The sequence below is a fragment of the Pollachius pollachius genome (genome assembly GCF_949987615.1).
Source record: "Pollachius pollachius genome assembly, chromosome: 14".
NCBI classification, from domain to species: domain Eukaryota; kingdom Metazoa; phylum Chordata; class Actinopteri; order Gadiformes; family Gadidae; genus Pollachius; species Pollachius pollachius.
In genome coordinates, this window is record NC_136947.1 from 19,227,605 (window position 1) to 19,255,478 (window position 27,874).

General features: G+C 44.1%; 1 protein-coding gene across 3 annotated transcripts in view; it reads left to right on the plus strand.

Moving 5' to 3' along the window:
- The first annotated feature begins 367 nt into the window (after positions 1-367).
- Positions 368-27,874, plus strand: part of LOC307085433 (CMP-N-acetylneuraminate-beta-1,4-galactoside alpha-2,3-sialyltransferase-like) — a 39,405-nt gene continuing 11,898 nt past the window's right edge. Inside the window, exons 1-10 of one of the 3 annotated variants that reach the window (XM_079750224.1) lie at positions 368-537; positions 2,679-2,829; positions 5,839-5,916; positions 7,746-7,793; positions 9,463-9,505; positions 10,834-10,926; positions 15,428-15,522; positions 19,958-20,021; positions 20,118-20,213; positions 20,488-20,674. In XM_079750224.1, coding sequence (XP_079606350.1) covers positions 2,721-2,829; positions 5,839-5,916; positions 7,746-7,793; positions 9,463-9,505; positions 10,834-10,926; positions 15,428-15,522; positions 19,958-20,021; positions 20,118-20,213; positions 20,488-20,674 — 813 coding nt within the window. In that variant the 5' untranslated portion in view covers positions 368-537; positions 2,679-2,720. The remainder of the gene's footprint in view (positions 538-2,678; positions 2,830-5,838; positions 5,917-7,745; positions 7,794-9,462; positions 9,506-10,833; positions 10,927-15,427; positions 15,523-19,957; positions 20,022-20,117; positions 20,214-20,487; positions 20,675-27,874) is intronic. The other 2 variants (XM_079750225.1, XM_079750226.1) reach the window with 2 other exon arrangements.

Here is a 27,874-nt window from a genome sequence, read left to right on the forward strand (position 1 = left end):
CCGTCTTCTACAGCTGCCAATTACTTTTGACCATCTGAAAGTTCCCCAAAAGGCGACATTCTCTGCCAAATAAGAAACAATGGGGGAGATTCCAGTGAGAAAGGGTACAATGTCACCCGTGACGAGTTGAGCGAACCACCACAGGAAGGGCACAAAATGTAAAAGTACATTCATTCCTGTGCATATAAACGGACTTGCATCTTAAATGAACAGCAGTGACCATGTGACGCCGAGGAAGCAAACTGTTACTGAAACTGAAGAAACCTGGTGCAAAACATAAACGCAGTATTTCTTTTTGGATGGTGATGTGGTGGGGGGAAGCGGTGTGGTAAACGCGGCTGAGGGTGGAGTGGGAGACGGGCCGCCACGGTGGCTGGACGTCTTGAGCGAACACACCGCCGGTGCTCTTTCGTGGATCTCCACATGATGGTGGTGGGGAAGGGAGGGAAGACACGATTGTACGGTCGACCCTCCTGTTATTTACGTTAAGTCGTTTGTTTTCCTCTCCAACGGATTTGAGATACGGAACGGGAAAAGGTAACGTCACCATCCAACCTATGTGAATTATATGGCAAATTATTGCGACATTTTTTTTTGTAGTCGACAACGATGGAAAACCAACAGTCGGGCTTTTCATGTGAACGGGAATGCAGCCCAGCATTTTGAACGACGACCGAAAAGATGATGCGGTTATTTTTTCTGTGCAATGTAATGTATGGATATATCTGCGTGTGAAACGTTTGGTCAATCATATAACGCTGCTGGACCTCCACCTCTGGCCACATTTCCATTGACTAGCTCGACGCAGGCCTGCCGAGGAGACCTAGACCTGGCCTACTAACCCGCTACCGCTAGCTCGGTGAAAGTCGCCATAGGGTTTTTTATATAATAGTGTTGATCTAATATGCTCTGCTTGTCTTTTTCCTACACACATTTGTTTTCCACTTAACTTAGACCGTATCACAGCGCGGATAAACCACTAAACTACCAGGTACGACTGTGTGAAGCAGTCGTACTCGAGTCTAGCATTGAATTATGGGACAGCCGAGTTCCGTTATTTCTTCTGTTAGCTGCTAAATTAGCTCTTCATCTTTGGTCCGTTGTTAAACTGGACAAACGAAAAACGAGTCAAACTCAGGTCATATTAAGTATTTTCCCAGATTAATGAGATGTTGGTCCTGTGTTTTGGCAATCCTCTGGTTCCAGTGAGCATATACCTGGTGGTGGACACATTGTTTAGTGTGGTCCTCGTCCAGCCTCAGTCTACTGTTAATCATTATTAGCTGTATGCTACCATTCTCATGGTGACATGTAAATGAGATGCTAAAGTCCTTGATGTTGACGTCATGATTCGGCTACACTTTTGTCCTGTCTCATCCTTGACCCCTTCAATCTGCATACAAACCTAAGAAAGCATCATATAGTTGTATACACACAGAGGCTAAGGTGGTTTGCCCACTACATTTTCTTATTGTGTTAAGCAGTTATCAATAATAATAATAAAGTTTCAGGTATTATTGTGCCTTAAGTCCCAATATCCAATAATGTTTCATTTTTCATGGGCTATGAAGACTACATGTTTTGAAATGTATGTATTTAATTCCAAACGTTACACCTGGATTTATAGTGATCCAATCCATCCATTCCTTTATTTTTATAGACCCTTATTTGCTCTTGCTCCGAGCTGTTCTCAGAATGTGTTCTACATATACCCCACAAATTCTTTATGACGTGCTCTGTTTCAACAAGCCCTGCTTGACATTTGGTACCTTTTGGGTTTTTCCTGTGTGTGGTTATCAATATGCAGTGATAGCAGAAATCGTAGCCTGTTTTTAATGATAATATGCTTTAATTAGACAGTATATGTCCCATATTTTGTCTATTTGGAGTGTCAAATCTAGTTAGTCTTCAATTGTATGGTTCGTAATGGTTGACTTCCGGAGTGCCCTATTGGCTAGCCATTCATTAGCTCAATGTTCAGTTGAGGTGCCTCAAGGCGAATGTGTAGTACTAGGTCTGTAGTACTACAGGTCGGCTTAGCTCAGGAGGTAGAGCAGTTGTCTTGTAACCGAAAGGTTGCTAGTTCGATCCCCAGGTCCTCCTGGCTGATGTGTCCCTGAGCAAGTCACTTAACCCTAACAGCTCCTGACGAGCTGGCTGTCGCCTTGCATGGTTGACTCTGCCTCGGTGTGTCAATGTGTGTATTAACCGCTTTTTTAGAGCGACATGTTCCTTTTTATGGAGTTAAAAAATATAATTGTCATAAATTGAAAATCGATTTTAACACACTTAAGTATACTTTTCAGAATTAATGTTTTTGAAGTCTATGATCTAAAAGGCCGGTCCCTGTAGTGTTTGATGTGTTTGGTGTCGTCCACCACCAGGGTTTCCACAGCACTTTACAGCTTAGGCGGCCGCCTAAGCAACACATGCCTGCAGCCTTCAGTTCATTGTCATAAAAACAAAAAGAAAACTTTGGTTTTGAATATTTTAAAAGTTAAAATTGCATAAATTCTTCCACTGTTCTTGTTTCAGTTGTTATTTTGACTGTTAATTCTTTGACTGTTATTTTGAGAATGTTTTTTAGCAGCCTGATGGCAAACCATCTTAACTAACATTTTCTGCGGGAAACCTTGACTCCCATCATCATCATCATCATTATCATCTGGTCTTCACAGGTGACGGGTTCGGCTGGTGCCATGTGAATAACTGAAAACACCATGAAGCCATCACACAAGCTGCTGTTCGTTCTGTGCCCCATGCTGGTCCTTGGCTTCATCTACTACTCCTCTGGGAAGCTACACCTGAATGTTTGGGGCCAAAAGCCACGTAAGTTGCCCTGCACTGCCACAGCTGCTACTGTTTTGTTTGTGCATTTCTTTTACTGGCGTCAAAGGGTGGGTGGGGGCTGCAACCTTTTAGAATAGCCTTTTTCTCTTTAAAAAATGTTTTTTTTTAAATGGTACCTTTTGACTATTTATGAAACATTTTATTAATAATCGGGATACTTCAATTTGCGCCTTTCTTATTGTTAGATTGTTGGGTTCAGGACTAATATTCATCCGACAATGTTATATCAAACACACACTGGTCAAGTACAAAACAAGAAACCTGTTACAGTTGTGTTTTTTTTTATGTCTTTGTGCTGTTGTCAGCGGTGTGCTAGCCTACCACCCACCCAATGTGGCCTCTTGTGAAAGTGGAGATGAAGCACGTCTGCTCTTGATTCACCTCTGTTCTGTTTGATGTCTATCTTATCTGTTATGTTGTGTTTCTAATTTTCTCCCAGATCCGTTTTGTGTTTCTATTTCCTTTCTGTAGTAAAAAAAAACTTTACTTCAAAGGACCATTTTTAATTGTTTTGTAGGTCTTAATGTTTTTGGGTGAGAAGATTTATTCTGTTTTCCTGGCCGCTCTCTGGTAGTTCCATCATGTGAGTCTTCTGCGAGATAGGTATTTATTGACATTCATTCAACAGCCTTAGCTCTTGTATCAACATGGTGATAAGATAGCTCAGTTTTTTTATGACGGTAGACCAAATAAAGCTACTGTTGGGATTCCCTGTTAAAAGTTGAATCATTTCACTGAAGTTTATACTCATTATATGACATGCATTGCTCTCTGTAGAGCAGGAAATTACACATTGTCAATTCCCAACAAATTAATTAATAGTAATTCTAAAATCTGAAAAGCCGTTTTCCTAACGCAGTTCTATCCTCATTCATTTTGATTTTAAAAATGTCAGTACTGTTGTAGCTTTTACAACCAAAATAGATAAGTAACAAGGATTCATTTTTTAATGGATTACGAGTTGGTGGTTTGTCAATAGAAGTATGATCTCCCTTACAAGCAATCACTCTTTTGAAGGAGATGCCATGATACTAGTATGTACCCGACATCATCACTGTGTGTGCATTACTTTTTGTTTGCTGTTGTGATCTGGATCTATCTGATCTGGTTCTATCTAACTGGATCGAGCTCAAGCTGCCCCTTACACCTCTTAATGAAGCCAGCAGAGGGGGCTCCAAGATTTCACTTGGCCACCATATAAAATGCATTGGCTGGTAATACTAAAGAGAGAGTTTTCATCCATTGGCTATCCCTCATCCCGAGCCCCCTGTCCGTTTTTCCAGGAACATTGGTTTGGGAATGTTGATGGGCACTGACAAGAGATGTTTGAGCCTCAGAGGCCTTGGTCCTCATTTATTTATAAATGGAGACTTTATTGACAAACCAGCGGCTGAAAGTGGGACTTCTTCTGTGTTTTTAGAAGTAGATTCCTGAACTCCACCGGCCATGATATCTAGGGCTATAGAACAGCATTGATGACCCAAACCGTTTCCGCCGCCCTCTAACAGACCACCCTGATCCATTAGTCATAATGTGGGGCAATTTTAATGATGGGCATTTAAAATACCAGCCAGTATTTTGTGACATTGAGTTTTGTGCTTTGAGGCACACGCTCTTCTTTAAGTTGGAGAAACCTTGTCGCCTGCAGTGATGCAAATCGGATCACTAATAAGCAGTGAGGTGGTTGAGTGAATCATTTTTTGTCTCTAAATAGTTTTGTCCTCCACTAGTTTACTTTAATGCCAATTTATTTAGCAGTCCAGTCTGAGTCCAAGATAAGCTTTGACTGTGAGTTACAGTGTGAATAATTATGTCCTATCCAACAACATATCTTGTCGTTGTCTTTATACATGGAAGAGTTGAAAGATCTGTGTGTGTGTGTGTGTGTGTGTGTGTGTGTGTGTGTGTGTGTGTGTGTGTGTGTGTGTGTGTGTGTGTGTGTGTGTGTGTGTGTGTGTGTGTGTGTGGCAGCAGTGCCAGATACGTTTAAAGGACTGATGTTGGATAAGGGAGAGAAAAGCTTTTTCACACCGCCTCCCCCTTCATTCAACTGTGGCAAACTAAGCCATTCTATTTGAGTGAGAGGATCATATCTGCATAATCTCCTTCCTCACTCTTGAAATGATTGTGCTGGGTGGGCCTCCCGCCATTCCAGGGCCAAATGGTTTCCACTTGGACAGCGGCCGCGTGCATCATTAAGATTATAAATGATCTCTGTTACTATTTTTATTAATGGCTAGATTTGAAGCTGTGGTTGGCTGGGTACCATATGGCCAGTTAGTGCTTTCCAACAGTATGGATATCCCCCTGGTTCTAGCATAACTCAAGCACTTCTTCCTGGGAGAGTGGGGACAGGGATGTTTCAGGCAGGGTCTTTGGATGGTATAATTTTTGATGCTCTACGGATCACGCTTTCTTGGATGGCCTTCTCATAGCAGTGACTGGGCCTTCCAGCATTAACAAATGTATTATTGTAAAATGGTATAACAGTCTTGCCGGTTCATAAATAGCCATGTCAGCAGGAGTCCAAATGGCCGTGAGCAAGCAGACACCTACAATCTCTTACTCTGCGGCTACGAGCATTAGAAACATCACCTTGGGTTGTATCACGGTGCAAGACAAATTCTATGACCTTAACGAAAGTCTTATTGGGTTTAGCTTCATCTCTCAGTAACGCAGAGAGATGGGCATATGTGCACACACTATTTGCCAGAGGCGTTCAATTATTAACATTTGGTAAACCAATCTAACCCTGTTTGACTGCAGCTATCATTGCATTCTCTAGACATGGACAATTTTAACGTTTCTTTTATATCTATCGATATCCAGTTTTATTCCGATCATATTTCCAAGCAACTCTCTTGGGTTTTATTTCTGTAATACTTTGTGTTCTCATCAATGTTTGATATATGACTGTCTCCACTGAAGTGCAATAAATTGGGGGGTCTGCAACGGCTGATTGTTTCAATCACCCCTTTGTGTTTTCAGAGAGTGATGAAGAGTCTACACTCAGGGCCTCAACTAAAGGGCCTATAGTGAAACTGGCGACAGATAGTCATGTCACAGGTAGAGGAGCCATCCGCATATTGGGCTCATGGAGGAAGTGTTCGTCTTTACAGTAGGGGTCGACCTATTAGTTTATTTCAGGGCCTAAACTGATTATTGGTAATCAAGTGGACTGATAACCGATATTTGCATTTTGGTGTCAAAATTTAGAATAACAAAAACTCCAACGCAAAATTTTGAGATGCCTTTTTAGTCAAGCCTATGCTTGATTAAAATAACTTAAGATAATATTATCATAAAAAATATTATCCTGGCTACTTCAGTGTGTGTGTGTGTGTGTGTGTGTGTGTGTGTGTGTGTGTGTGTGTGTGTGTCCCAAGTGCGGAAAGTGTGCAACAAAGTGCGTTATTCGGGCACTTTCAGTGTAACTGGGAAAACCGGATATGATTGTCTTCAGGGGGATTATGTTTATTTCAACTTGGACAATCTTTGCGGACTTAAACTGGGTACACACAAGACATAGAATTTAGAAAGCGTGAGACCACACACCTTTGGATGGATAAGATACAATTAACTGTGCTGGTGGTTTAATGTGTGTGATAGGTAACAGCTTTGCCAACCAGCACACCACACACTAACCGATACCATTCCACAACAACCCAGTCAAAATTTTCGTAACCGGCAATCAGGCCAATCTAACATGGAGACAACGGTCAGGAGAAACTAGTTATGCTAGCTTTTGCAGTCGGAACTACAGGCTGTATCTCCATTTCGGAAGACCGCCCCACTTTTGCTTTTTGCCACCATGGCTTCTGTTATGATATTGTTGGTATTAGGTTTAGTCAGCGTGGCTCCGAATTGGCTATCCTCTTTCCCTTGTGACAATCGATTGCCTGCGTCCTCGACCGTTGTCGGGGTTCCCCCTATACTACAGCATATCTAATCGTAAATATTGAACATGTACATTTTCCCGATTTTTAATCGGTGGGGCACCAATCCTTTAAAAGCATTCTTAACATACCCCACACCACAGGATATTCTGGGAAAAATCCATATACAAAGTTCAATGGATTTTAAGATTCAAAACATTATGCCAGGGATTTGCTTCCATATCTGAACTCTAACCTGCCCTGTCTGTGGCACACAGGATTGCAGGTGAACCTTCAGTGTGGAAAGGCTTTTACACTGACCGGTAACCAATGAGATTATGCTGTTGGCAGGACATTGCTTGAGAACACTTAGTGGTGACTCCAGACACTGGCTATGATACATGACTGCATGATAGCCAAATTAGAATGTTTTCAAATAAATACATTTTATCGGCAATCAGGTTACAAAAAAATAAACACACTGATCATCTCGATAATGCTGAATAACGGATTCGATAATTGGCCAGGTTTATAATCGGTCGACCCCTACTTCAAAGTGTACACGGTATAACCAGGGTGGTTTTGGTGCTCTGTTGAAAGTCAATCTCTACTAATGACAAAAAATCCTCCAAGGATTGGTTGTTATTAATCACTATAATCCAGTTGGTGAATCTTCTATGAGCTTATTGCACCTATTTTCCTCTCTTTTCAATCTGGTATTTCCTGGTACTTTTATTCCTTTACCTTATTGAACCTAATTGGGTGACGGTTTTCATATCTGAATGGTGATCAGTGTTGATTTGATTTTGATGATAAGCTCACGGCTAGAGCTACTAACCGCCCTTCTCTCTCTCCCCTTCTTTCTCTCACCCGCTCCCTCCCCCACTTCCTTCTCTTGTGCCATTAGATGTTGACATTTTGGGTTTGGCAGCATCTCTCTGAGCCCCTCTCCGTCAAAGCTGGTTGACATGCCCCCCCCCCCCCCCCCCCCTGATGCTAACCAAACCTCTTGTGTTTCAGAGTCTGAAACGGAGATTACTCTCACCGTGGGACGAATAGTAGGCTCAGGTATACCCTCCAACCCCACCTGTTCTCCAACCCCACCTGTTCCCCTTCATGTACACCCCTTCACCTCTTTCTGGCTCCAAACCGCAGAACTTCCTCCACGCCCTGCTGGTAGACTTCTTTTCAGGCTTTCTTTTTTTTTTTTTTCATGAATACACTGGGGTGAGATTTTCTTCTTTTCGAGCATGGCCACGTGGCATAAGCTTAAGGCGTTGTTGTCCTGTCCCAACCAAATGGGACTCTTAGTTATAGCCTTAGTCACAAATTACATGTTTGTCAAAACTGGCTTGCCAGTTAACCAATAGGATATTGGGTAACTGGCATTACCCAATATCCTATTTTTAAATATATATATTTCTAAATGATTTAGCACTCATTTAAATCATGTATGTGGGCTTAATGTTCTCTGTTGAATTGAAGTTAAATTTGGTTGAGGAAATTCCTTATTTTTCATAATCTTGTTTTCAGCATATTTTTTTAAAGCAGCCAGACATCCACGATTTGTCTGTTGTAATGCAACAGCGCCCTCTTCTGGCACTGATAAGAACTGATGGCACGGTTTTATTACTTAAGTATAATCTTTTGAACAAGCAGTCTGCAGGAGTTTCTGCGGTTTCCATGGTACCAGAGGCCAGCGTTTAGCCTCGTGCTACTGGCCAGAGCGCTTCCTCCTCCTCGGCCCGGTCTCTTGCTGCTGCTCACCTCCTCTCGGCAAACCTCACACTTTACTATGGGAAACGTGCATCCATGTCCATCCTCTGTCATCTCCACTACCACAGCCAACCCCCACCCCACCCTTGTCCTTCCGGGCCGTGCTTGGAGTCTCTTCCCTCCTTGGGCTCCTCCTCCTCCATCTTCTGCTGCCTCTGTTTCTTTCTCTCTCCCCCGTAAGGTCTGCCTCTGAGGACAGCAAGACCAAGCAACGGAGGAAGACTTGTGGTCCCCCCTCCCCCTGCCATCCCCCCTCTGGGGCTTCCATTCAGTTTTTACTGATGTTGGGCCGCGTTAAGGGTTCCTACAGAATGAGGGGGCAATGCCAATACTTTGTGTCGTTATTGCTTCATACAGTTGTCGTATACAATTGTCATTACTGTGTGCTACACAACATTACACTGGATTTGGATCACACTATCAATCAGACGTCTTTATTTAATCTTTCAATCTTTCTTTACATTCATGTTAAAAGAGAACAGGTAGGTTTTATCTGCTTTCTTTTTTACTTCAACTGCCGCCTAATGACCTTTTCGTGAGGCACCTATGGACGACGACTCCAGGCGTTCATAGGTGAACCATAATCGGCGTTTCCCTGACTTAATTTTTAACCGACAGATTATTTTGGCTGGCTTCTACCTAACCGTGCATCTCTGAACACAAATGCTCTTTAACTCTAATGCTTTTCTTTTACTTACTGTTGGTGTCCTTTACTTTGTTTCAGATTCAATGCTTTTGTGTTTAATTCCTCTTTTTATTTTTTAAACAATGCCCAGCCTATTAATTTGATGAGACATAAAACTATGGCTACAACAGCTGATAGTTGAATTCATTATTTTCGTCATGACTTCCGTTAATGACTTAACGTTGCCAGTTGTGTAAGGTTTCCTTTTTTGATAACTGTTGTTTCTCCTCTCTTTCCTCTTCTCTTTTGCCTCTTTGTCTTTTTTTTCTTCTCCAGTGTATGACAAGCAGGGCTTTCTGCTGAAGCTGGACACCAAGTTGTAAGTACATCTCCCGACTTTCAAGTCTAACCTGGTGTCCTTCGGTCCATCATCCAGCCCCCTCTGTTGCTCTGCCAGGCCTTTCTGCACTCCTCTGCTAGAAGCTCTCACGTTAAATCAGGGGCCGTTTACACGCCATAGAATCTGAACTTTACTCTGTGGGTTTTGATGCAAGACTCCCAATATTCTTTGGGCCCTTACCTGCTTATTTTACACAAACTGACGTCCTGCCTTGTTAATTAAATATTTGGGCAGATGTATATTTTTAAAGCACCCATTTTCTATTCCTTTGAATATATGTTCCATACAGATGTTATTTGGCCAGTTGGGGAACATGGAGATTATGGAAATGTAAACCTTTTAAATATCCATCTTACTTAGTCTAATAAACATTTTATTATTTAGTCCTTACCAAACTTTGCCGATTTAATGTATGCAAGGTAGACACTCTCAAGATGCTCTTGCCTATTGATTTGTAGTTTGGTTTATTTCATTAGTGTATTAATGAAATAAACATAATTATTAAAACTCTTCACTTATTAATGAAGCAGTTAGTGTCCACTGTGTCTCATGATGGGTGCACATTTCTGGACAATTGGTTGGACACTGTTGTCACAAACTGCCACAGTCATCATACTTAGCGGGTCATTGTTGTTATTCATTGTCATCGCTACGCTGGGTCTGGCAGGGCATGCCTCTCCACACTTGGCCTTCACACTTTAAGCATGATGTCAACACACACTTCAGGGGGTGGGTCGGGGGGTTCTCACATGGGACAGAAGGCCCTCATTCTCATATCTCTTTCAGAGTGACCCATGTCATAGTAACTCCACAAGTTGTTGATGCCAGCATGGTTCAGCATTATTCTAACAAACCCCAACCTGAGCAAACAAAAACTATTTCCGTAAGGTTGATTGGGCACTATCATTGGTCTGTTTGGAAGACATTGAATTCATCTCAAACTTGGCAGCAGAGGTCTCTCTCCCTCACTCTCTCTCTTTCCTATTCGCACTGCACGGTGGGCCACCCAGTGGCTCCCAGCACAGCGGGCCTCCACTGTTTATTTGAACTGGAATCATGGCATAAAGCTGATTATTAATGAGCATGCAATTTAGAGGCTTTAGTCAAGACAGCTGTTGTAATTATTTTAACCAGAGACCGACTTTCACTTCATCATGCTGTGCGGTATTTGGGATCTGATAGCGGCCTTTCACAGGACGCTCTCTGTATCTTTTGTAAATGTTATGTATGTGCTTGTGAATGATCAGCAGTGCCTGCCGGTTGCTAATTATTCTCTTTATCGTTCTGTTCTCTTCGCTCATCCGCAGGCCCCTAGAGCTGGCCTACAAATATGGCAACCTCAGCGAGGGAGCGTGCAAGCAGGGCTACGCAGCGGCCAAGATGACCACCATCTACCCCAAGTGAGAACAACAGCATCTTTCTTCTTCCTCACTTCCTTATCTTGGTTTGACACCGGGTCTGTGGTCAGATCTCTAGATTGGGTTGGTCTGAATATTAATAACGTCCTCATGTGCCCTTCTTTTTTGTAATCGAGAAGGGAACAAAGCAAGGACATTTTAAATCCACACCACAGGATCAATCTACATAAGCCAACAAATCAGTGTCGTTTGGTGTCACGAGGATGTAAGACTGAGGCTGTCAAACTAGTATAACCAGTCGCATGATGTCACCACTCTGGCTGAGGTTGGCCCTTAGGGGCCCTTACACCCCATGCTCTCCCACAAAACCCTCTTCTTGTTTTTCCTTCCTCTCATTCATCTCACTCCTCTTCTGCAACCACGAGAGTCGGTCCTTGTAAGCCACATGCCTCACAAAAGCCTGTCTGTCCCTTGGGCCCCAGCCCCCCTCCCGTCCCCTGTCCCTTCCTACTCATGTCCTCGTGGCCCGCAGGCCCTCCTTTTATTACCAAAGCACGGACCAACTTCCTGTCCAGAATGCCCGTGACTCATCACCAACTTCCTGTTCCGTTGCCCCCAGACGGTTCCATGGGGGCGCTCAGTAGGCCCTCTGTGACGTCACCACTGGGTCCTTTCATCTCGCCACTTATCTGGAGCTCAATGTATAGCACTTTGTCTCTTTAGCATTCCTCTAGCATGAAGCTAATAGAGAGGCAATTTTCCACATAGCTTATAATCGCGAGTGACATTTCAGTGCTAAACCTGACCCATTTAATAAAGAAATCCCCCCCCAGTGTCGTTAGCCATTGTGGTTCTCAAAACCAAAGAATTTATGCAGATAAATAATTGACTTTAAACATGAAATAAATCAACTGTATTGTAATGGATGTCTGCGGGAAAAGGCTTTAGACGCGTCGCGCCTAACCCTTTCCTACTCTGGTTTGATCGCTGGCCATTCACCACGACTTGGCCGCGGACCAACTTTGCACATTAGCAGACCTGCGGTGCATGGGTGAGCGGCAGGGAGGTGCGGCGGCGTCCGAGGAGCTCTGTTCTACCCCCCCCCTCCCCTGCGCTCCCTCCCGTCCTCCCCTAACAACTTCCTCTAATCAGCCGCACGTGTCTGATCAAAGGTTGGTCCGACGCGCCAGCCCCCCCTGCCAGCAGCCGGCTGATTACTACCACCTTCAGAGCCAGAACCCCACCGGTCAACAGGCTGTTAGGGGCTTAGCAGGAGACCCTTTATAGCAGGGGAGATTAAGTTATACGTTTATAACCGCCTGAGGGTAATGCGCTAAAGCACCACGTGCACACGTTTTTAGATGTGTCAGTTTTTCCAAACCATTTGATTTAATTAGTTTTTCCCGTTTTATAATTTAGTATTTTGATACTTGCATTCAAATAGTTTGCTTGATTGGTCTTTCTTTTTAATGTTTTCCTCTTCCTCCCGCATACTTGATCTGTCTTGCCTGGCTGGCAGCTTGACAAGCGTGAGTTGTTATTTAAGGAATGACACTGTAATTGGTTTGTGAACCAGCCCTCATAAGTCATTAACCCCATAATGAGCCCTAGCTTTGATTCTCATAAGCTGGAAAGGCAAATTATGTCCAAATAAATTTAGTCAAATAAAGAATATGAAATGTATAGATTTCAAGTCCCTTTTTTACGGTGTTCGGTTACATCTGGTAACGTCCAATTCCCGTTATAAATAGGTGTAGCCGATGACTCCTTAACTTCCAGCATGTCGCTTCCACCCTTATCATCTCCTCCTTCCTTCAGATTTGTCTTCTCTGAAGGGCCCTGCTCTACACAATCCAATTTATTCTCCCCCTGTGTGCCCACCTCCAGTGTTGTATTGGAGCCCTAAATCAAGTGTTGGCAGCGAACTGAAGCACTGCGGTTGTAAAAACAGTGGCTTGGAGTGAGGGATGTACCAAGCTTAAGGAAATGAACAACACAATGCTTTGAATCCTTATGGGGAGCTCCTGTTCAGCTCTGTGGCCCTTTCTACCACTCTCCTCTTTAAACCTTGAGTCCCTCTGTCGGTTCTCCTGATGCTCAATGCATCCATGCTGTTTGTGTGTGCGTGGGTATGTAAGCAGGCATACTTTAATGAGGAGGCTAGTTCTGCACATGATGCGTCGGTTGCCCCCATCAGGGCATTAGCGGCCATTTAGTGACCCAGGGAGGAAAGAGACGTTCAAAAGTGCATCTGCCATGTTTGTTCATGGTATCACAATGCTCTTATCATTGTGTCTGTTGTATCTATTCCCCATTGTAAATCTACATAGCACTATGTTGTTGTGCCTAGTAATTAAGACCATAAACAATGTGGAACTATGAATTTGGCACATGTTCTGCCTGTACTCTCTTTCTAGGCTTAGTAGGGTCCATCTGTAGCAGCTGTAAGTTATTATGTGTGTGTGTGGGAGTGGGGGGCCTCGCTCGCATCTTCATTGTTGCAAAATAACAAGACAGCCATGACGGACGAGTTGATGTCGGATGGTGTAAACATAAACGGTTGGTGTTTAGTAACAAAGCCCTCACACTCCGCCACGGAGCACCCAAAGGCCATATCTAGTTCTTCTGAAACCACCTTCTAGTGCGTTTATTTTCAAAAGCGTAGCGTTGTTTGACTCAAGAGCAAGTGATGGGGGGGGGTTGACAGACGCTGCAGATTTAAATCTCTTGCAGTAGCAGATTGGTGCAGTGCCAGTGCTTAAGGAAAATTTGTATTCTCCAACCTGTATTCTATATTCTCAATGTTTTAGGTCGAAGGGACTAATGGAGACAACAAATACTGGAATTGTGTTGAGCGAGAGAACGCTGCAGTCATAATCTGCTAAAAAGGGGCTGAAATGTAATAATTTTGGGCAATAGCGATCTTTCAATGGACGTCCTCTAAAAGTGCTTGTTTTCTGTTGGACAACAGATGGTTTAGCTTTGTGTTTTGGGTGAACGAGAGTTGAGATTGTAATGACAAAAGGGAAATTTTCAGAGATTTCAGACGAGACTCCTTGAGTTAGACATGGTTGGACACAATATAACAGATCGTGATCAAGCTAAATAAACAAGTTTTATTTCCCTCTAGGGATTCTTTCCATAATTATAGAATATAATCTCAGTCAGGGGCAGAAACTAGCACGTTAGAGGACCTGTTGATGGGCGCTATTGCCCCAAAGGAGTTAAACCCGTTTTCACAGATCACGATTGCAGTGTTCTGCCCTAATCTGGTCCAATTTCAAAGATTCTTGTCCGCATTAACTTCTTGGACCTGAAATGAACTGAAATCTGGGTTCTGGTTGAGAAATCCCCAAGTTTTCCCTTGTTGCGTGCATGAAGTGGCTACTATTGATTCAGGGGCTGTGCTTCATGTTCATCAACAAATGGACACGGGCACACATGTACGCATGTAAAACATGCATACTTTGAGGGGGAGAAGGTGGAGAGCTGTGTCTCGTAAGAGTGCAGCCAGAGAGACTTTACTTACTTTAAGTGTGGTTTGTCAACATAGCCAAAAGTCCTTATTTATTAGCTCTACTCTGCCGTGGCAGGATGACTTCTTTCTTCCTGGAGTGAGATAAGGAGTCTCATGTTGTTGGCCAACACCACAGGCCCATATTTCTTCTTCTGTTTTCGTTAGTGGTTTCTAAGTGACTTCATTTGCCTATTAAGGTTGTGTGTGTGTGTGTGTGTGTGTGTGTGTGTGTGTGTGTGTGTGTGTGTGTGAGTGTGAGTGAGCCGAACCCAGTCGTAATTATGAACGGAAGTAGACTCTCCCTCCCCCAAACAGCTTCTTGTTTGTCTCCACTGCATTCTCTGTATCTTCCTCTGTCTCCGTCTCTCTTACCTCTGATTACTCTGAGTCCACATTAGCTTCCTGCGAGAAGCAGGACGAGGTCGAGGACTAGGGTGGGAATCCTTCGGTATCTTGATTTCAAAACCGGCAAATATTAATTCAAATTTGTAAAAAGCTTACATCAACAAATTCAACTGATTTAGATTCAGGATCTAAATCTCAAAGAGATGAGACTTGCATTAAAAAAAAAATCTATGGAGGACGCTGTTAAAGGATGGAGAGTTTACCACAGTGTTTTAGAGTGGATGAGACACAACCCCCGAGGGTCAGAACCAGGGTGGGGCGGGGGAGGGGCCCCGAGGTCCATTTCTCTGGGGAGTGGTAGGACATGTGGGGAATGCATGGCTGTTTGGTTTTCTATGTTGTCCAGAGGGTTTTTAAGGCAGTGAGGCTGAGGTTAAGACTGTCATATGACTAACTCAATGTCCATTTTTTTTTTTTTTTTTTATTATAATTCAAAGATGTCTTCTGTGTTAATTGTGGCAATTTGGTGCTGTAATGATCCATATCATCCTCGTGGGTTAACGAGCAATTGACTGAATGAGGAACTTCACAGCATTTCTTCTGTAATGTTTGAAAGACGTTTCTCCTAAAAATGCAAACCATCTCTTCCTTTTCTTTCTGCCTCTTCTCTTTTCTAAACAGGTTCATGAAACCAGCTCCGATGTTTCTTGACCGAAATTTTAAACGGCTAGCAAAAGTCAGCAATTACTTGCCGCCTTTCGGTTTCAAAACGCAAGGTAAGGACAATACTAACCAGCATCCTGTCACTTATTGTGCTGTGTTTTTCTATAATAATGCCAACAGAAATCTGAATGAATCCACCATGGCTTTTACGGCTAACAGGCTCCAAATAGCTAGTTTCCTTTTTATAAGAACACATTGTGATATTATTTTGTGCTTTTGTGCTTCAATGTGCACGATTTTTGTTCTTGGTTGCAAAGATTAGACTTGTGTAGATGGAGGTGATGAAACATACCTTTCATTTTAATCTCCAGCCATCACTTGGCCCCTGATATTAGAACTTCTTGTTGTATGCATGATGAAAAGAACAAATAATTGTTAACAATCCTCATGAGGCAAAGTCTACTGAAACTCGGCTTGTTTATCAGGACAATTAAACTGCTGTTGATCATGACCCAAGGCCCGAGGTTGCTTAGATGCTCGTTTTTTCCCCACATGGATCATTACCTCACACCTATTCCGAAACCAAACACACAATAAACACATGGTACTATGTGCCATGCTTAAAGAAACATTGATGTGACAGGTGTCTTTTGGAAAGTCATTGAATAGATGGCTGTAGATTGTGTCGTGGATAAAACCCACGATCTAATAACAAATAACAAGAGGTCGAGAAGGACTAGGTTTGAATGATCAAGGCTTTATTTTCACCGCAGAGAGTAACAACATCACGCGAGTTTGTTTGCAAAAGAACTGAGCTCTTTGGCTCGGTATCTCAGAGGTAACTAAAGCTGTGATTTTCTAGACCAATCAGAGCTTCTAATCTATTGGGCCTACCCCACACACAAGGACCCTACCTCCCCTCATTACCATTTAACTTTACTTCCCACATGGAAACATACATTCAAGCATTAGATACAAAGAGTTAAACATTAGTTGTATGAAGTTCACATATTATGCATTACAGTTATATGAAGTGAGGTCTTTGATTAAAATCCATTCATCGCCTTGTTTATTAACCTGATCTTAATTCACCATGACTTACCACATGGGTTTAAGAGATGAGCCCTGTGAAAGGAATATTCATTTGAACAGTAAAATATGTATTTTAATAGTTAATGCCACTTTATTTGTGGCATATACAGTCATAATCCTAAAGCTGGTAGTGTCTGATTTTAACCGGGGTATGAATTAGTTACCTTAATTCTAATAATGTGTATTCCTACAGAATACACATTCTAAGACCACAGACGAGCAACCATAGGGGGTCTCTGTAAGAAGTAATTTACATGGGGCGTCGGGGGTTCATCGGAATGCAAGCATTTGTTTTGACACAGGAAGGCCAAGTATTTTAACATTTGGTTCCATTGTGAATATAAATTATATTATGTTCTTATATAATTTATACTTAAAGCTAACCTTACTTATACTTATTATCTAAGTGAACTGAGAAATAGACTGATGTCATTGACTACAGAGGGATGTCTTATCTGAGTCTCATCTGTTTGCCGGTCAACTCCGGACCCTTGTCTGTTATTTCTAATCTATGTTTTTGTCATATAGTGGGTGAAATTTGGTTTACCGGAAATGCTAATCTCTGCACTAAACCCATATCTGCTGTGTCTTTGACAGTCTGCACTGGTCATTCTGGGGCGGCATTGGGTAACCTGAAGGTTGCTAATTCGATCGCCAGCTCCTCCTAGCTGAGACTTGAGATGTCCCTAAGCAAGCGGCTAACCCTAACCCCATCAAACCATTTACCATTCTCTGACCCTAATCCGACCCCTCAGTGCCACGGCCAAAATCGCACCAACCCACGTAGACACAAGGATCGGAGAGATAACGCCGAAGGGAAACGACCACCTCTGCAGCGAGGTGTGCTAGCGGACATTTTCAAATACTTGCATAGCTTGCAGAAACACGCGTAAGGCTACACTGAATGTTGCCTTTTGTGCCGCGCCACTCTCTGCAGCGTTGCAGGCGAACGTGCCTGTGCGCTCTCAGGGTTGACGATCAAAGGGAGCACGCCCAGTGTGTGGGTGCTACACCTGGTCTCTGTTTTCATCACGGCCGCTGCAGGCAGGGGGGGGGGGGTTCCTTTTCGGCGGTGCTCATGTGTAGCGATGATACGTGTGGATTCTGAATAGAGCCTCCACAAAGGATTCCGTCGGGAAGCCCAGGTGGGGGGGAAAAAAGGGTGATCCTATAAGTTTATTCTTGCTTTGACTGATGCTGCCATGCAGTGACCGAGGTTCACCTCAGGCCAACGCTTGGTGTAAAATGATGAAAAGAAAATAATAAAAGAAAATACGAGGGAGAGTCGGACCACTCTTCCTAATTGTCTGTGCTGTCATTTGGTTTCATCTGCGATTGTAAAACCATCAGAGCCAGTAGAGGAAGTCAATTCATAACAACTGTATTTATTTCTGTTGCCGTGGACCATGATTCAAAGCTATTGCTCCCCGGCGGGCACGTAAACACTGTGTCCCCATCCTATGCCTCTTCACTGTGTTTAGGCTGCTTCCCCCGAACACCGTGTCTGTGTATATGAATCCGGTTGACACCTCCAACTCTTCTCCTGTATTTCAACTCGAGCCCCCCCCCCCCCCCCCCCCCCCCCCCCAGCCCCCCGCCATGCTGGGGTAAGCGGCGCGTACCAGACTAATGTCTTAACCCTTGTGAGTCATTCGTCTTCGGCTGCACCCCGACACATACTTGGGTGAAATGTTTACCCCGGGTACTTATAACAATTAGCTTCCATGTCCAGAGAAGAAAGAGACGCCAGCCACTTGTCATTCATTTCATTTTTTGCCATCCTAGGGTCCAGGTGTGTTCCCTGGGCTGGTGTTTACGCAGGCCGGGGTGATGCTTGATTCAAGACATCGACACCACATCCAAACAACGGGCCAGTGGCCAGCCATCCTCCCTCTCCCCCCATGGGGTTAATCATTAGCACTGTCAACCGGGGGCCTAATGTGTCTTCTAAATGGCTCGAGGCCCCTGTGTCTGTGTCAATGGTTTTCATTCCCTCTGCGCTCTTATAGGTCCGGTGTAGTTTGGGGTAAAGGATATCGGGGGTTCAGTGGTGCCGTGGTTGTAGGGTGCAACGATGCACGTTTGTACTTATTCAACACAACAGGCCTGAGTCCTAAACCATGACTGGCGTTTCAATCTCTTTTGACTGAAGTCTCAAACTATATCTATTTATCTATATGCGAAAGAAAAAAATCCATCTGCGTTCTTTTCTGTAATATCTGAAACTTCCGAAAAGGTGTAATTTGGGTTGGATAATTTTATATCGTTGATATTCACGAATAACTCCTCCTTATTTTAATATTTATCTCCTAAACCACAGTCTACTCATCTGAATGGTGAAGCTGTTGACACAGGCGCATCACAACAGCAGCAGACCTGACTCAGGTTTGATGACTCCCGTATAAGTAGAAGAGGTGTCCTCTGAGGTTGCGAACGGAAGTCCCGACGATTATGGAGCGCCCATTCCTGCGTCCTGGCGGTACGGTTCTGAAGAGTAGAGCGGGGGACGTCCGTCTTGCTAGACGCTCTGTTAGCGTGACGCTCTGTGGAATGGCCCGCAGAACACGGCAGGAATGCGTGCTATGGCTAAACACACTTCCCACAATCAGGTGTTTTCCGGACGCTCGTGGACACTATCCCTCAGTTGCCCATTTTCCTCCTGCGAGAATGTGGTTGTTTGAAAAGCAGCATTCCTCTGTTGAGTGCTTTTTATGGGGTTTGTCTTTACATAAAAGACACACACACACACACACACACACACACACACACACACACACACACACACACACACAGTACCAAATTTTGTCTGTCTTATTTCTCCCAGATTTCATCCCCCCAAGCCAGAGCACATTGTGTTCTTTTATTATTCGTTGTCCATGTTACCGTCGCCCTCACAACCGTTGCAGGGGCCTTATTGGTCAGTCCTTATCAGGGGTTTGAGTAAACGGCCAGTCAGAGCGAGCCGCGAGGCGTTCTCTCCTCCACTGCTTCGAAGGACCACCTAGATTGCCTCCTCCACCTTGTCTCTATCACTGGTGAGGTCCACGGCAGGTTGTTGGAAAACAACCTTTGGAAGAAACAAAGTTTCTTCCATAGGAATGTTAGGCTCGCTTAGCCTTCCATTAGCCTGGTTCAGTTTGATGTGCGACTATGAGGACCTTGATGCCACTTGCAGTGTAAACGGTCCAAACATTGTGTTTGAGTCATTCATTTAAGTCTGATATGTAAGGCTTGGTGAACTGTGATACTACACTACATATTGTCCAAAAAATACTACCGGTTTATTTATCATTTTTAATTGGAATGGACCGTTAAACAATTTTGCCGAACAAACTCATGACGGCAACCTTGCAACCCTCAGAGATAATTCAAGTGGCTCAGGATGTATTGTATTTAATTCACAGCTAAACCATTCTTTATTTTCTTTTTGCACTTTTGTTTCATGTTTTTCTGCAGAGAGGATCATAGAGATTATTTTAACTTCAACCAAGCACTATGGACTTGGTGAACGGCTGGACAGGTAACATTTGAAATCCAAGGGTTCTAAATAATTAACAAATTTAGACAAATGGTCTGGTTCCTTTTTGGATTAATGCTTTCTTTGTTTACTATTCAGTTTGAGCTGTAAAAGATGCATTATTGTGGGCAACGGAGGAATCCTAGCAAACAAGTCCCTGGGCTCCCGGATAGACGCTTACGACGTTGTCGTGAGGTGGGCAAACCCTTCACCTCCACAAGTTATTTACTGTGCAAGCCCACAAACATAAACTGTTGTGATTCCGGTTCACGTTTGTCTCGGTGCATTATACAGCATTGCAGACTCTGTCACCCCCCATGTTCATCGCCCTGAGATAAAAGGGAAAGTGAATCTCAACAGTTAGTGTTTGGGGGGTAAAGTGCACGGACTGTATCAGTCTGCATCAGAATGCAGTTCCTCTTCTTGGGAGGAGGTCTGACTTCCCCTTCCCCCGTCTGTGTATCGGAAGGTTGAACGAGGCTCCGGTACATGGCTACGACAAGGACGTCGGGACCAAAACTACAATGAGGATAACGTATCCAGAGGGGGCCATCCAAAAGCCTGACCGATACGAGAAGGACTCTCTTTTCGTCTTCTCTGCATTCAAACCTCTGGACTTCAAGTGGCTCCGGCAGATGGTCTTCAAGGAGAAGCCGGTAAGTACCAAAGTGTGTGTGTGTATGTGACCCTAATCATGGCCAAAAATATAAAGATATGGACAATATTTCACCCTCTCCCCAAGAGAGGAGCAGTTTTGGCTCAAGGTCTGAATAAACGGGGATGTCCTTGGTCAATTGGCAATGATGCTCAGGCCATGGACTATACATAATCTCAATCTAGTTTTCCTCTGTGGAACAACATTCTAAACACACCACTTCATTATTAAGTGCGAAAGAGGTGCAATGTTAATATGAATACGGATTGTATAGCAGGAATTTTTGACTTGGTCTAAATGCGTGAGTTTGATGGTAAAAACTTTTCAGACAGAAAAGTAATTTACCGCTTCAATGACTGGCATTTAAAAGTTCTATGTTTTGCCTTTCAGTCATTCGTACATGACATGTTCTTCAACACATTTATATCTCTCCAAAGCAATTCATTTTAATCCTGTCCACTTGGAGGGACAGGGTAAGCCCTTTCCCTTCCAAGGTGGATGCGCCACAGAAACCCTTTGTTGCCGCGGTTGAGTGGCGGGCTGCGAATGGGTCTCTTTATCGCCGGGTCGGGTTTGATGGGACTCAATTGCCGCTCCCTTATCTATATGAAAAAAAAAAATGACTAAAGGTTGCTGCAGACTTTAACTACCCCTGAGCCCGCTCGAACCACTCACTGTAAAAAGGCTTTCACAAGCACCTCTTTATACTTAAACAGAGGCTAGTATCTGTAGAGATTGTATAGGCTGTGGTTTCCATTCAATTCAAGTACAATAAAGGCGCATATTGCAAGGCCTCTACTAAGAGTGGATTAAATGGCTGTCCTTTGAGGGGAAGGCATATTGAGTGTGCAGGAATTGTAGTAACGTCTCTTTGTCCCATCGACGCCATGGAATTTTTCAGTCAAGTCCAGCTTTAGGAAGTCTATCTCCCAGGCTTTTCAGAGGCCAGCAACAAGGATTTTCTTTCTTACAAGGTGACATTAGTGAAAAGTATTGACTTGAAGATTGAGGGGGGGTGGGAGGGTTAAAGAAAATAAAGAAACCGAAGGACATTTGAATACAGGGACAAGTCAGAGGAACGTCATGGTTAAGGGTAGAATGATCTGCACCAGGGAATAATGTCAGGTCAGAGACGAGAAGAAAGCAAAGCAAATGATTAGAGATGGGGGGGGAAAACGGTGAGCGTAAAACGGCTCCATTGGCTTCCTGATTGCCCCGGGGCCCTTTTGATAGGGGCCAGAATTCTGGGTTTCAGTGGGAATGAGGGGACATTTGCAATGGCCAGCCGGGATAATTGATCTGGCCCCTGGCTTCAGACTCTTTGATCTGCTCGAATAGAAGATTGTTGTGCTCATGAGTTGAATCAAGGGCAGCGGAGAGGGGGGGGACATTCTCCATGCACCAGTTCAGTGGCGAGGTGATGGAGTGGTAGACGGAGCTACCACTCCAGGCTTTGAGAATATGACTGGATTTATTCAGTATACTATTAGCACCGGTCTTAGTGTTAACAGCTGTTTTTTTAAAGTGTTTTATTTTGTATTTTTTGGTACCGTTTTTCTTTTTATGGTGGACTTTGAAACAAAAACGGTGCTCATGAAGTGCAAAGAGCGGGAGACGGTTTGTTTTAGTATTTTGGGGCATGAATGCCAGTATTCCTCAAACCAGATGGCAGGACACATCTCTCTCTGCATAATGGAGGCATTGGAAGTGTTATGATCACCGCCGTCACCTTCTAATCATCAGCGTGTTCTCAAAGGGGTTCATCCAGCTGTCACTAAGCGGCTGGGCCTCGTCGGCCTGTGTGTACGCCCGGTGATTGAAAAGGTTTGTGTTTGGGATCCATTTAACTAGTGCACTGGGAGCCAACACACGCGACATGCGGTGGCCCTCTTTGGCTCTGCAAAACATCTAGAAATAAGGAGCATTCCTCTGCTCTCACTGTTCCTTTTTGATTGGCTGTAACCCCGGGATCCTCACACAACCAGCTGCTAACCTACCGTCAGATGAGCAACGGATGATTGACTGCTACTGTAATGTTCACTTGTTGTTGCATCATCAACCCTATTGTTTAGCTCGAGGACAATAGACTGGTAATGCTACTCCTCCTCCTCCCTTCTTACGTGTTATCCAATCGTCCTCACCTCGTGTTCTATTGTGATCGCTGTTTGTAAGCGCTGTGCAACAACAGCCCTGTGTAACAACAACCCTGTGTAACAACAGCCCTGTGTAACAACAGCCCTGTGTAACAACAGCCCTGTGTAACAACAGCCCTGTGTAACAACAGCCCTTTGTAACAACAGCCCTTTGTAACAACAGCCCTGTGTAACAACCCCCCTGTGTAACAACCCCCCTGTGTAACAACAGCCCTGTGTAACAACAGCCCTGTGTAACAAAAGCCCTGTGGATGACACTGAGCCGATACACCTTGATGGTAGTGGCTGTACACATGGGATCAGGGAGACTGACTCCTGTCTCTGTGTCTCTCTCACGGTTCGTGGAAAGAGTTTAAAGTGCCCTTTACAATGTTTGTCACTTGACAAATGAGGCCCATAATTGTTGTGAAAGACTCCTGATGAAAAATGATCCCCAGGATCAGGGGGCCCCCGGGGGCCTGGTCCGCTGCCCGGCTAACCTTTACACATGTTTACTGCACTCCTGCACTCGTAAATAAAAACCCTGGATGGAGTTTCCTTTCATTTAGGTACAACAAACAGAAGGAAGATGCTGTATCATTCTCTTCCTTCTTTCAAGACTACCCTGTAGCTACCTGGCAACGCTCTCTGTGTTTACAGTAGAAACAGGATGTTGGGTGTCAGGCATCGTGATCAAAAGAAACGTTTTAAATGTGTTTAATCCTAGCCTTATTGTCGGTCGCCTGGCCCAATTTACCGCATCACCATGGGCTGGCTCAGACTAATGCAGCGACATAATCCCAGCAATGCAACAGATAACCGCTCTTGTCTGGTCTCTTTAATTTGTACACATGCTTCCATACAGGCGTGTGTATATAGACCCCCCCTCACCTAGCATGTGGATTGCGGCGGTAACCACCAGCGTGTATACATCTATCGGCTGAGCGAGCATGCAGAGACAATTGGCTTTAGAAAACTATCCGCTTTAGTGGACCCGGGGCGGCTAATCCTCCCATTGCAGCAGCGGGCCTTTGGTGATGCAGTCAATCACAGGAGGGAGACTAAATGTGACTGTGAAAAGTTAGCTTAGCTCGCTGGGTGGCTCGGGAGGGGGACTTACAGGTAACTGCATCGCAATGTGAAGCCTTGCTTTTTGATGTTCTTCCATTTTAAAACTATGTTTTAAAAAAGGAAGAAGTCTTTATGACTTTCCACGTGAAAGCGGTTGCATGCGACTTCCCTCCAGCACCCCCTTCCCTAAAAATGAGAGCGCTAGTTTCCCAATCTCTTATTGTTTTTGTACACTTGCGCAAACATGCATACTGCATGCTGCTGTTGAATCCTCTTCCTCTCACGCAGAAAAACGCACACGCACGCATTTGCGCGCACTCCCACTCACGGACACGCACACAGCTACAAACGGATACATGTACAGACATACACATACATACACAGTTGACTTGAGTTTAGAACAAAAGCTTGCAGACGATTCATCATTCTAAATGAACCCTTGCAGTTGAAGTCTCACTGATGATCTCTTCCGGGCTTACAAACTAGGAGATGTTACGAGTGGTGCAGAGTAGGCCTCCCACCACAATCATGCTGGCCGCCCTAATTTGAAAGTCCAGACGAATCTACATAAAGAACATACACATATACGCAACATACAACATGTCTTTCTGACAAAGGTTGGGCCCCACCCATCTAAACGTGCGGTTTGGGTGTGATTGGCCATTTTAAGTTGTTTACAGATGGATCAAACATGATAATCGGTCACTCTTGCACATATGTGCGATTTTGGATTGTTTTGAGGCAGCCTTCATGTACCGACACACATAACGCACTCATATCGCACACACCCACCCACTCCCGACCCGTATACATGCATACACAGGGACCTTTGTTTGTATATGCCGGGATCTTTTCAAACAGGGTCAGTGGAGGATATACAGGCGGTGGTAAACAGGGTCTGAGGGTGGATTGTCAGTGTTCTAGCTCTCCTATTTGTTTACTGGGAGCTCTCGCTGCTCTCCACCGCCATCACGGACACACCGGAGATGGAGGGGGGAGCCCCCTTCTCCTATAAGGAAATACCTCAAGGAATACTGACTCCCAAAGGGGTGGGGGATGAGTAAGGGCTTAACTAAATATTGTGTTATGCATAAAAATGTACCAGACTATGAAGATAAATATAGCCCAGAATGATGGATTGCCTGGGGATCACTTAATCGGTATATTTATTTATATAATACAGCGAAATCCATGGAAAATAGAAGATGTTTGGTCATCAAATTGGAGGTTAAAAACACGAGATTGTTTTAATATCTATAGCGCCCCCCCCCCCCCCCCTCCAAACATCTGTGCATCAATCCCAAGTAGCATACATATGTGCCTTCGTAAACATTTACACGCTTGGAAACATGGATAAGGAACAAGAACCAAGGGACTAGCTTGGTTCTCCGGTTGTCCCTGATTACCATGCGTGTCGCATTTCATGGTGAGTCACCTAGATAACTGATCAACACGCCATGCTCCTCGCTGTGCGGTTACCTTCAGAGCTCCCCCCCGGACCACAGAGAACCGCTTGTTCCCATCCTATATAGTCATTACCACTCACCGGTGGACCTGGCCTGGTCTGGACACAAGCTCCGCCCTCAAGGGCCCATTGGCCACCGAACAGGAGCTGGTCCGTTGTCAAGTGTCCCCATTGTTTTTCCGGTTTTCCGTCATGGGATTGTGAGGATACAGGTTTCACACACCGGATAACCTCGCCGAGGACGGCTGAAAAGCTGGACTCCAGTGACCCCCAACAGGGCCAGAGGTCGTGGTATGAGTCAAGAGAAGCAGAGGCAATTTGGCGAATGCTTTAGATTCCTTTCCCGAACAAAAGGGAATCTCCGCACCATGGCACACCGCAACAACTTCAGTCGGTCGCATCGCTGAAACATGACTTACATTCTCAATTGTGCACCTCCTGAGACATTTCCTACTTTGGTAAATCTCTAAGCCCATTTCGCCCTCCTGGCTGAGGCGGTTCCCGCTCAGTGGAGCACTTATGTGGTGAGCTGCAGTGACTTGTAAACTCCTGAAGTACAACATGTACACAGTCCTAATGACCACCAGACAACCTTAATTGTGATCGTTAGCAGTTCATGGCTGCCGTTCTCCTTTCTTAATTGCCTCGGAGGTCTCGCTTCCATAATTTGGCCGACCTTTTTCGGGCTTCCTGTCAGGTCTACTGCATTAACATCAAACACGACCACATCCTCAACTGCCATTCTCCAGTTGGGAATGGCAGTAACTGGATAAGGGAAAGGGTGTATGATGGAATCTAGTAGGAATGTCGACATATACATTGATGTTAAGATCTAAAGAAGTGTTAGGGAATGAAGTGACTATGGTGCCATAAGATAAATGGATGGATGTGATAAAATGATGAGGGTTTACAACAACAACAACATTTTGCTGAAGGATTCTCTGAAACGTGTAGTTGAACACATCTCTTGCTGGAAAAGGCTTCCGTGGTTGCTGAGAGAAGGCTGGATCCTTAAGAACCCAAAGCAGACACACACCAGACATGTGTGGAACATGCATGTCCAACTCGTAATCTTTAATTTAATCAAATTCCTTTTTAGTTTTTGCTCCATTTAAAGCGTCTGTTAGATTTACAAAGGAACAGAGAAGAATGGCAAAAGAAATGTTAGTAGTTTTGTTTCAATGTCTATTTTTATCAAGCCTCCACTTATCATCTTGTCCACATCTAAAACTGTAAAGTAAGGTTGTGTAAATGTAAGAATTTATCCCATTTATGTTTTGTTAGATTTTGCAGCAGTGTAGCTGAGGCAGATTATATTCATTGTTTTATATTGCCTGTATCCAGCATAAAGCCCAAAGAATGCATGTAATGTTGGTATGTTTATGAGCAGCTTGAATCTAAGTGCTTTTCCACACACCTTCCCTGGCCCATCTTATTGGTGCGGTATTTTTAGGAGGGTTGCACATCACTTGTTATGATCTCAGATCCCTTCAATAGAGATAAGCGAGGGGGAGGTCTTGGACACATATTGCTGTTTACATACGGTTTAGTTGTGTGGATCCCTCTCTGAGGCATCGGCAATTAAGAACTGTGGATGCTTGGTTCCCATTTGTATATTTTCCATGAGAAGATTATTGTTCCATGTTTGGGTATTCTAATGCTTGGGTGATTTCATTCTCATCAACTCTGTAATCTTTGTGAGACTGGCCGTCCTTTTTTTAAACTCCTTTTACTGATCTTCCAGTACTGTATGTTTTGGGTGTTCACTGGAATGGCTTTTTCCCCCCGCATGGTACCAGCTCAATTCCACTCGCTTCTGATAACAGGTACTTTGGTTTTCCACTGTAGATACTACAGTGTCAATGTCAAGGTCGACCTAGGGATGTGCCAATACACTGCCGTGACGCCCTCTTCAACGGGACACGCACAGAAACAATGGAAACAGGTTCAGTGTGAGGTCCTCTTAAATTGGTGAGAAAGAAACGATTTAGATTTATGACACGACAATCGCATCAGTGAAAAAAACAAATAGATTCAACCGTTTCACCAACATGCATTAAACGGATTAGATTATAATGGAGTTTCACTCTTTCGACCAAGCCGTCAGAATTCAACCTTGGTGCAATGACAATTGGTTTTTGTTAGGGTTAGGGTTAGGGTTAGCGGTTTTTTATAGCGGTCAGCTCAGGTTTGTGCAGGTTGTCCCGCGTCGCGCAATGTTGACATGGTGACTCAAGGACACAGGGATGACTAGTGACGATTCTCTGGGACCAAGTAGTTTGTAGTGTTTTCATGTTTTGGTATCGTCTTAGCTGGCTTGGAACCTGGGTCAAGGAGATGCTTAAAAAAGGTACCATATACTATCTACACCTGGTAAAACCAAACAGGGCGATTAAAGTTGAGCAGTTTCCATAAGTGGGACAAGAGGCATAAGCCTAGTGTTGAGGAGCTCTGCTGTAGGGCTCTGAAGAAGTGCTTCCACTACAGATGCCTGTGGTTCGTCCTACTGTTCATACATATACCTCATACAGTG